Source organism: Saccopteryx leptura, chromosome 1 (assembly GCF_036850995.1).
Source record: "Saccopteryx leptura isolate mSacLep1 chromosome 1, mSacLep1_pri_phased_curated, whole genome shotgun sequence".
NCBI classification, from domain to species: Eukaryota; Metazoa; Chordata; class Mammalia; order Chiroptera; family Emballonuridae; genus Saccopteryx; species Saccopteryx leptura.
Window position 1 is genome coordinate 364997796 of NC_089503.1, and position 10662 is coordinate 365008457.

The 10662-nt window shown below is 39.0% G+C and overlaps 1 protein-coding gene across 1 annotated transcript in view; it reads left to right on the forward strand.

The window, feature by feature from the left end:
- Nucleotides 1–2388, forward strand: part of COL21A1 (collagen type XXI alpha 1 chain) — a 208719-nt gene extending 206331 nt beyond the window's left edge. Inside the window, exon 30 of the mRNA XM_066359179.1 lies at nucleotides 1125–2388. Within this exon, the coding sequence (XP_066215276.1) occupies nucleotides 1125–1312 (188 nt within the window). The 3' untranslated portion in view covers nucleotides 1313–2388. The remainder of the gene's footprint in view (nucleotides 1–1124) is intronic.
- The last annotated feature ends 8274 nt before the right edge of the window (nucleotides 2389–10662 follow it).

Genomic DNA, 10662 nt, shown 5'->3' on the forward strand with positions numbered 1-10662 from the left:
ATTTGTAAAATGGTGGTGGTGTGTCATTGGCACCATGGCACTACTGGAAGATTGAGTATGAGCTTCTAGTACTTGCAGAACAGTACATGACAATTGTATATACTTATGCCTTCAATTAATGTGTGCAGTTATTTTAGATAATGTTTTTACCTTATGAGGCTTTGAGTATCACGACTATCAAATAATTTAATACTGTTTATGTAAAACATTTACCACAATATCTACAACTGTGATTACATGCTAAGCAGTGTTTATTAGTAATACTAGTAGCAGGAAGTAGTGGTAAGAAGTGCCTCAAAACCACACTGCTCCATCCCCAAACCTGAATATTTTGAGGCATCAACTTTAAAAGGCCAGTATCCTAAATTAAGTCTCCTTTTCTTTGAGTATGCTAATTGAACTAAGGAGACTATGGTTTAAAAATTAGTACTATAACACTTATGATCACTATTATACTGGGTATGATAATGACAATGTATTCAGGTGTGTAAACTAAAAGAATATCTATATTGGAAATAGTCATTTGTATTTTAAATATGGCACAAATATAACTTCATTCGAGTTTTAGCATTATATATATCATATATGGATATTAGCATATATATGATCTATATATTAGCATATATATGATATATCACATATATCTATATATTAGCATATATGTGATATATCATATCATATATATGATATGATCTATATTAGCATATATAATATATCATATATATCTATATATTAGCAGGTATATGATATATCATATATATCTATATATCACCTGCTAGTTTATAATAATATTGGCAGAAAATATGCTGAAAGGAAGAAATAAATTTGGACAACCCAAAAATTGAAATATTAGAATGTTAGCTCAATGTCTCGATTAGTAGAATAATTGCTATATTAATGTAGCTTAGTTTAGTTTTACAAAAATTACTGATGTCTTTTGTATGGTCTTTTTCAAAGTGGAAGGTATATACAGTTAGCAAAAGAATACCTTCTCCTTTTACATTAGTGCAAGAATGTACAATTTTCAAGAAAATATTTTTCAGTTTAATTATCTTACAGAATCAGCCATATCACCTTCAAAACCCAAATTCCTCTGTTCATATGCTGCTAATGTCCCATCTTAGGTCCAGAGGGCCCTCCTGGAATAAGCAAAGAAGGTCCTCCAGGAGACCCAGGTCTCCCTGGCAAAGATGGGGATCATGGAAAACCTGGCATCCAAGGGCCGCCAGGGCCCCCTGGCATCTGCGATCCATCACTATGTTTTAGTGTCATTGTCGGGAGAGATCCATTTAGAAAAGGACCAAACTATTAGTGTCTAATGCCTCATTCCGCAAGCTAGGCATGGTGCTTTTGTTTTGTGGTCTTTTGCATCTCAGGAAGATAACCAACGGTAATCCCTTGAAAAGAAACTCAAGTACCTCGATGTTTTTATGATGTTCTTTTTCCTTAAGGAAAAATATAAAAAAAGGTTACATATACTGATCTTAAAGGATCTTCAGTAATGTGGAGCCTTTAGATTGGTAGCATTAAGTAAATCTCAAGGGTTTCTTGTAAGTCCATTTGTCTTAATCGAAGTTGAATAAAAAAACCCACCGTTGCCTGTTAATCCATTTTAGTCACTGTGAAAGATTTCACATGCAGCCTCTACGCAGCAGAGTATTTGAGTTCAGTTTCATGTCTGTGTGAATTTTATGCTTCATATCTCATAACTCATGCTTCTTCATCAGACAAAACATGTTTCTGGTCATTGGAAATAAGATCAGGGCTGATATTCAGCTGGGACAGACCTCATTGCCTTTCCAGTCATTTACTTCAGTGTCTGTGCTTATTGGATGAGGCAGTGGACCTGCTGGCTGTTCAATGTCTTGAATATTATATGTGAATAAGATTGATGTGTTTCTTATTTCACTTGAAAATGATCAAATTTGATTAATGACTAAGCCAAGAAAGTATCAATTACACAGGGAATGGTCAAAATTATGTAACATTAAAAAACATAAAAAAAGAAAAAGTGCCATTGTACCCGGTCAGTATATTCAAAACAAACAGAAGTTCGGGAATAGTAAAAAGACTTTCTTCTTCAAACTTGCTGAGTAATTGGAATGTTTGTGGCATGCCTTCATTTTCCATTTCACTTATTATATGTATGTTCATGTTCATATATGTTAACTTTCATTGTAGCAAGCTAATGGGGATAAATGCTGTAGTTGAAAGAAAACTCCAGTTCCTGGTATGTCTTGATGTTTTTAGTAGATTTTAAAATATTCTGAGTAGCCTTTGGGTACTGTACTTAATGCTTTTGTAAGGAATATAATTTGTGGTATTTAATCCTTATTATGCTCTAAATTTTGTTACATGCTTGTTATTCAAAGTACAATAAAGTTTTTACAGGCCTGATTGCTGTGTCTTTTTTTATAGATAAGTTTAACTGGTTATTGAGTATATTATTCATATTACATAGTTATTTATTCAGTGGGTAAATTTTGTGAAATTATGTACCCTATTCTTAAATAACTGGTTCATCTGAAATAACTTAGAAGTGTAGTTGGTGTGCTACTTGCCTCAATAGGTAGCACTTGCTCCCTGGCACAGAAACGGCTGTGTTGAGTGTCTAGCTTTATCGACACGGCTTTCTACAACTTTGATGAGGAGTTTGGAGAACAATTAAGGCCATGACATTTAGTAGCTGAATTAGCATAAGGCTCACTTCCATGTTCTGTCTCCAAGAAGCCCCACATATCTGTTTAGGCCAAAAAATGTTACTACACCTGCTAATAATGACATTCAATATTAAGACCTGGTAAAAGAACAGAATAAGTAGTTGCTATCATTTCTTAATTCATTCAGTGAGCATTGGCCACAGGGCCATTCAGTGCCAGTTACTGTGGTAGGGATGTAATATCAATATTGTACAGAGTCTGGCCTGAGGGCACTGGTCTAATGAGGCACAGGTAAGTAAACAAGTGATTCCTATGCACTCATTCTGAGAAAGGAGGAGGTGCTCTAGAAATGTATTGGATGATGCTATGAACTGACTTGTGCCTTCACAAATTCAGATGTTGAATCCATAACCTTCGTGGACCATATTTGGAAATAGGACTTTTAGGAGGTAATTAAAGTTAAATGAGACAATAAAAGGAGGGTTCTAATCTGATAGAATTGGTGAATTTAAAAGAGAGATTCTCTTTGTCTCTTTTCTCTCTCCATGGGCGTGCACGCGCATGCACACGCACACGTACACTGCAAACATGACTGCACACATAGCAGGCCGCACATGTACTCTGCAAACATGACTGCACACATAGCAGGCCGTACACGTACACTGCAAACATGACTGCACACAGAGCAGGCCGCACACGTACACTGCAAACATGACTGCACACATAGCAGGCCGTACACGTACTCTGCAAACATGACTGCACACAGAGCAGGCCGTACACGTACACTGCAAACATGACTGCACACAGAGCAGGCCGTGTGAATCTTTAAGGCAGAGCTTGAGATGGAGTTGGAAATCATTCTTTGATTCCCCAGTAGATGGCAGCAATATATATATATAGATATAGATATATATTATACTTATCATAGAAACTATTTCTTTATATATTTAGCCTGAACATTATTTCCCCCAGTTTTCTAAGTATGGTTAGATTTATATTTTTAAAATTCAATTATTCTGAAGAAGAAAATAAATACCTTTATCATAAGTCGAAGCCACAGTTAATGAGGCCATTTATATTCCATGTTTTGGCTTTCTGCTTTAACTTTATATGGTGCAGTTTATCTAATTAAAGTGCTCTGGCTAGGAGCTTTGATTAATTCTTTGGATTAATAGCCTTGTGGTCAAAGCAGCGGTTTGAGGCTCACTGCTGGCATTCCTCAGTTACAGGTCTGCTCCATTGGCTGGTATTTTAGCTGTGTTGTGCTTGGGGGAGGCAGAACAGTGTTCTTATCATTACCCGGAGATTGCAATGAATAGTCAACCACATATCCTATAATCTTGGTACATGTATAAAATGTCAACACAAAAGTTGGCAGTTCTGTGGCTAAAGCATTGAGAGCCTAATCGTTTTTGTTTTTTTGGGTTGCTTTTTTTTTTTTTTGTATTTTTCCGAAGCTGGAAATGGGGAGAGACATTCAGACAGACTCCAGACTCCCGCATGTGCCCGACCGGGATCCACCCGGCACGCCCACCAGGGCGCGACGCTCTGCCCACCAGGGGGCGATGCTCTGCCCCTCCGAGGTGTCCCTCTGTTGCAACCAGAGCCACTCCAGTGCCTGGGGCAGAGGCCAAGGAGCCATCCCCAGCACCCGGGCCATCTTTGCTCCAATGGAGCCTTGCTGCGGGAGGGGAAGAGAGAGACAGAGAGGAAGGAGAGGGAGAGGGGTGGAGAAGCAGATGGGCGCTTCTTCTGTGTGCTCTGGCCGGGAATCGAACCTGGGACTTCCGCACGCCAGGCTGACGCTCTACCACTGAGCCAACCAGCCAGGGCTGTAACTTTTTTTAAAAGTTTATTTTATTGGTTTTTGAGAGAGAGGAAGGGAAAGAAAGATAGAGGAACATTGATCTGTTCTTGTATGTACCCTGACCGGGGATCGAACAGGCAACTTCTGTGCTTCAGAATGGCACTCTAACCAGCTGAGCTGTCTGGCCAGGGGAAGAGGGCCTAAACTTTGAGAGCTGTGGGGAATAATGGGGAGCTCAGAGGGAAACCCAAAAGTAAGAGGCTGTCTGTGGTTTGAAGGGAAAAGACCAGAAATAAACCCATACCTTAGTTAAATCGAGCTGAAGAGGTTTCTCTGGGATGTTTTAACACAACTTGATCTTAAAAGTTACACAGGAAATTTTATTTTGTCCCAAATAACATATCTGAAATAAAGAACATTTCTGTTTTTGCTCATTAGATTATTTCTGGGTCTACTTTCCCCAAAGTAGGTTTTCACAGAAGACTTTTGAGTAGATAGGTTTCAAAATTCCCATAGAGCTGTCTTAGAAGAAAATGACATTTGAAGTAAGTGACTGGAGTATTATTCTGAATTAACGGAGAACACAGAAACAGCGATGTGCTGCTCCATTGTGGTCCCAGTTCAGATACCATTTGACAAGTGTCTATAGCTCTTACAGAGCAAAATTTAAAGTGAACTTTTGAAATCAATAATTTTGATTAAAACAAAGGTAAAGAGAGGTTTGTGACATGTGTGACCTTGGATGAATCAGATAATTTTTCTGAATGTATTTATTTTTTTAATATCTCTAAAGCAAAAGGTTTTGCCTGACCAGGAGGTTGTGCAGTGGATAGAGCTGTGACCTGGGATGCTGAAGACCCAGGTTCGAAACCTTGAGGTCACTGGCTTGAGAGTGGGATCATAGCATAGACATGACCACAACAGGGTCACTAGCTTGAGCTCAAAGGTCACTGACTTGAGTTCAAGGTCACTAGCTTAAACAAAGGGTCACTGGCTCAGCTGGAGCCTCCCAGTCAAGGCACATATGAGAAAGCAATCAATGAACAACTATGGTGCCATACTATGAGTTGATGCTTCTCATCTCTCTCCCTTCCTGTCTCTTAGTCAAAATAAATAAATAATAAATCACTGTGTTTTTCAACTCTGGCTGTACATTAGAATCACCTAAGGAGCTTTAAAAGTTTGTCCTTTCTTGGGATTCACCAGAGATTCTGACTGATTGGTTTGCTCTCAGAGGAAATACCTGCACAAAGACTTTGAGCAAGAGAACACATTACGGCCATGGTCACTGGCACAGTGGGCAGAGTGTGAGCCTAGTGTCAGCAATTTGAACTGCAAGGTCACTGGTTTGAGCCCTGGTCTGGGCACATATGGGAAGCAATCAGTGGCATAACTAAGTGGAACAAATGAGTTGATGCTTCTCTCAAAAAGAAAAAGAAAAAAAGCTCAAAGGAAGTCAAAGTAATTCTATACTTATTTTTTTAAGTTTTAGCAATCCTTTACCTATTTATAGAAAGCTGACTTTAGAGGGTGGCTGATAGGATAAAGATATTGTGAAGGGAAAAAGGGATGGAGAGGAAAAGAGATATCAAAGAATCCTGTCGGATTTTTAAGGAGGAAGTAGCACGAAGAGGTACGCATTCCTGAATGATCTCTCCCACTGAGAATAAAACAGATGGACCCAGTCATGATTGTACTGGGTGAAAAGGGGGGATCTAATAAATCTGACAAGCTCAGTGACCAGAAGTAACCTCACAGGGTGAGCTGATCATAAATTCCTAACTGAGGGGGTCATGGTGGTCATGCCCCAGGACTATAAAAGGTTTATCTTGCCTTAAGCAAGCCCTGTCCTTTGTTATACTACCAGGCATCCCCAAACTATGGCCCGTGTACCGCATGCGAACCCCTGAGGCCATTTATCTGGCCCCGCAGCACTTCCTGAAGGGACACCTCTTTCATTGGTGGTCAGTAAGAGGAGCACTGTATGTGGCGGCCCTCCAACGGTCTGAGGGACAGTGAACTGGTCCCCTGTGTAAAAAGTTTGGGGACCCCTGTTAGGCTAACACACTTTTGAAATCCCAGTGTCCAGACCCCCAGAGGCATAATCACCCTCAAAGGAGCACAGAATCTCGTTAATGCTAATAAGAGATTTCCCCATCTTGCTTTCTCCCACCTTCGTATAATTTTTCTTACATTCCCTATAAATTCCAAATGCCTAAAAGAAACTATAAAATTGTCATCCTCCAGAGTATTTGAGATGTTGCTCCCTGGCATGTTGTTAGTTTGGCTCAAATAAACTCTAATACAAATTTTCTACAGGTTTGGACATTAGGATGACAATTGGAAGTAGAGAAGCTAATTAAATGCCGTTGCAGTAACTCTGAGGATGAAGGTGAAGATAAAAGAGGATAAAATTGGCCCTGGCCGGTTGGCTCAGTGGTAGAGTGTCGGCCTGGTGTGCAGGAGTCCTGGGCTTGATTCCCGGCCAGAGCACACAGAAGAAGCGCCCATCTGCTTCTCCGCCCCTCCCCCTCTCCTTCCTCTCTGTCTCTCTCTTCCCTTCCCGCAGCCAAGGCTCCATTGGAGCAAAGTTGGCCCGAGCGCTGAGGATGGCTCTATGGCCTCTGCCTCAGGTGCTAGAATGGCTCTGGTTGCAACAGAGCAACGCCTCAGATAGGTGGAGCATCGCCCCCTGGTGGGCATGCCGGGTGGATCCTGGTCGGTTGCATGCGGGAGTCTGTCTGACTGCCTGCCCGTTTCCAACTTCAGAAAAATACAAAAAAAAAAAAAAAAAAAGAGAGAATAAAATCACAGAAGAAATAGGACAACAAAGACCATGATTGTATTAGTTCTACTAAAACCATGGATAATTTCCAGAATTTCCCCCAGTATCCTGAGTGACTCCTGGAAGGGAGGCTTACTGTGATAGTGTGAGATGATCCAAAATTTGTACCTGGTTGTTACACACAGGATGCGCTTGAAATATACTGCTCACAAAAATTAGGAGACATTTTATTGCTTCGATAAAGTTTTAGGGGATCCTAATGTTTGTGAGCAGTATAACTAGAATTTAACTGAGCAAGAATTGATGTTAATGTGGCAGTGCTAACACTGTTTGATGAAGAGTTAGGAACACTCCACCAATAGGAGCCGAGGGAAGACTGTTAGAGAGAAGAGGTGGAAACAAGCAAGGACATTACCATAGTTTTTGCTCCATAAGACACACCCCCCACCCAAAAAAAGTGGAGGGGAAAATGCCTATGCATCTTATGGAACGAATGTTTATTTTTTTAGCTGCTGCAGGTTCTCGTACAACTAGAAGAGTATTTGAACATTAAAGTCTCGTCTCATTTGTTAATAACAGTGCTAATGATTGTTAATACTGCTTTTGAGTTTACATTGTTGAAATATTATTGTGGTATATTTTATTAAATATTTTCACACACCATTTGATTCAGAGTATTTTTTTTCTTATTTCCTCCTTAAAACCCTAGGTGCGTCTTACGGTCAGGTGCGTCTTATGGAGCAAATAATACGGTATTGGATTGCCTGTAGCTTACGGGGTTGCCTTATTTGGGAACCGTGGTTGGTTATTTGTGATGGTTGTCCTTAGGTTTTTATTTCTTAATCTCGTGGTGCTTCAGTCTTAGGTTTTGGTTTACTGTGTAACCCATGAAGCCACCTCAGTCTCCTAGAACTCCTTGTTTAATTAATTTAACATTGGCTGCCCCACAAGGCTCCTAGTGAAATTTCCTTCTCTGGTACTATAATAAACACATTTCCAGATTCAGAGATTAAGAGATGTATTTAATAACTAGTTCTAAATGACAAGTGAAGAAGTGATAGAAACTAAGCAAGTCCAAAGTATCCAGGTAATTTCAAAAATGCTATCAGAAATGTATTTCTTTTTCTTAAGGCTCATTAAACTTTTGTTTTAGAAAGAATTCACTAGACAAACTGAGTCTTGGAGAATTGCTCAATACTTTTTTTGGGAAAGAGTTTGGTCCTTCACAACTGAGGGTCGAAAGGGAAAGGGGAAGCTTGCTCGGTAGGACGTGACTGTAGAAAGAACACATTCTCAAGGATATCTAGGGCGAGGCTTAACTGCAGTCAGGAAATAATCTTCAAACATCAGAAAGAAGCCAGTGAGAGAGCATATAGGATGGTGGTGATTGGGCCTTGGGTGGCTTTGCCATGGAGAATATATTTTTATCATAGGAATAGACTCATGTATCTAAAGGATGAATCTCCTTATGTCCATGTAAATGAAAAAATCAAAATGTAGTTAATATCCCCCTGTGTTTTGCTTCTATAATTTTGAGTCTAGAGAAACAAAAGATCTAGTTTTCAAAAAACTGGGTAATAGAGAAGGATAAGCAACAGTGTAATGTTAGAGAATTACTTTCAGAACAGATCTTGGGAGTTCACTTACACTTTGCAAATACAGAATATTAATGCTGATTAGCATTTTGTTTATGCAAAAGAGTAATGCAGAAGAAAAAACATCTGTGCTGAAAGATGCTATTCATTGAGGATAAAAAAGAATGCTAAGAACCATGTAGACATTTCCTGTTAAAATTTCAGAAACATCTGAGATTCTTTCTTTATAATGTACCTTGCCAAGGGCCCCTTTGATAATAACATATTTAACTTCACTTAAGAAAACTTACATTTTTTTATTAACTTCTTTATATTTAAGTGCCAGAAGCTATTTGGCTTTAACTAGTACACACTTCTTTACACCTTGTCAAGAAATCAGAAGTGGGAAAGACCTTTTAAAGGCTTCTTAGGAGCAAGTGGCTCTCAGGTAGGAAAAGGGGGAAAACAAAAAGTTGCCTCTGACAAATTTCGTGGCACATCATACCATGATTTCATTGTTCATTTCAAGGCAAGCTAGTTAAAATTTTAGAGGCATTAGCTCACATAAAAATTATTACTGTTTACAGTAACAATCGGAGAATAAAAGATGAATGTTGTTGTCTGTCGACATAAAATGTGAATGGCCCCAGGCAGTTTTTAGAGTTTTTGGAGCCGAAATGAGAAGTAACAGGGACCTGGTAAGTTCTTGAGTTCTGTCCAGGAGGCAGTTTACATTTAGGAGACTGAAAAGAGACATTAATAGCGGCGACTATTGATCAGTGACTTTGAAAATATCCCTCCTTTAATATTCACAGCTTGCTTAGGACTAGGCAATATTATTTTTATTTTATAAATGAGAACACTGAGCTTCATATGTCTAGACAGTAATGAATCCAAGATTGAAACCCAGATCTGCCAAGCTCCAAACTCATGTTTTCGGTCTTAAGATCACTAAAATGTGTTCTCTATCATCCATGTTACAATACAATGAATGTTTAATTGGCCACTGGATGCCAACTAATATTTATGCACCTGTGTTCATTAGAGTTTTTCACTGCCTTGCAATTAATCTAGTTCAGTAGGAAGATGTTGCACTATGTTTTTTTTTCTGTCCTTTGGAATGGCATTTGCAGGTTTCATTTAGAGTGAATATCCCCGGTCAATCTCGGAACCTCTGTGAAATATTCCACTATATTCTTTGCATTTACCCATGATGGCATTTTTGTTTTCAACCCTGTTTTTTCATTTTTTTTTTTTGTCACTCTCCCTTATTAGTCTGTGAGTTTGTTAAGGGCTTGTTCAGTGTTTGAAAATACGTTTTCAAGTATAACACTTGCCAAGCCTTGATTTGAAATTCTTTTTGAATCGTATTTATTAGTATAATGATTGTTGGAAGGGGAATAATGGTGGTGCTTGTAAGGCTAGTATGTTGCAAGTCGAGTAAAAATCTTAGCAGAGTACCTGGGACATAGCTGGTATTCAATGACTATTAGCTATCATTTCACAACTCTCTGATTGCTGGATTTTCTTTTACACTTCACCAATGATGAGAAGAAAAACACAGGGAACAAGGGTGGTTTTTAGCAGCACAAGATTTGGACAGAACTGCCAACACTTCCAACCTGTGTGGCCTTGAACTAAGTCATGATAAGCATCAGTATTTTCATCTGTGAAAAAAGAATAGCAATAATACCTCAGAGGATTATTTTTAAATGTGATAATTTTATAATACAGAAAAGTGCACATCACCTAGTAGACACCCAGTAGAATGGGACTGTTTTGATTGGTGGAGCTGGAGGTCTTCACGCTGCCAGCACCTTGTGGTTAATTGCTAAA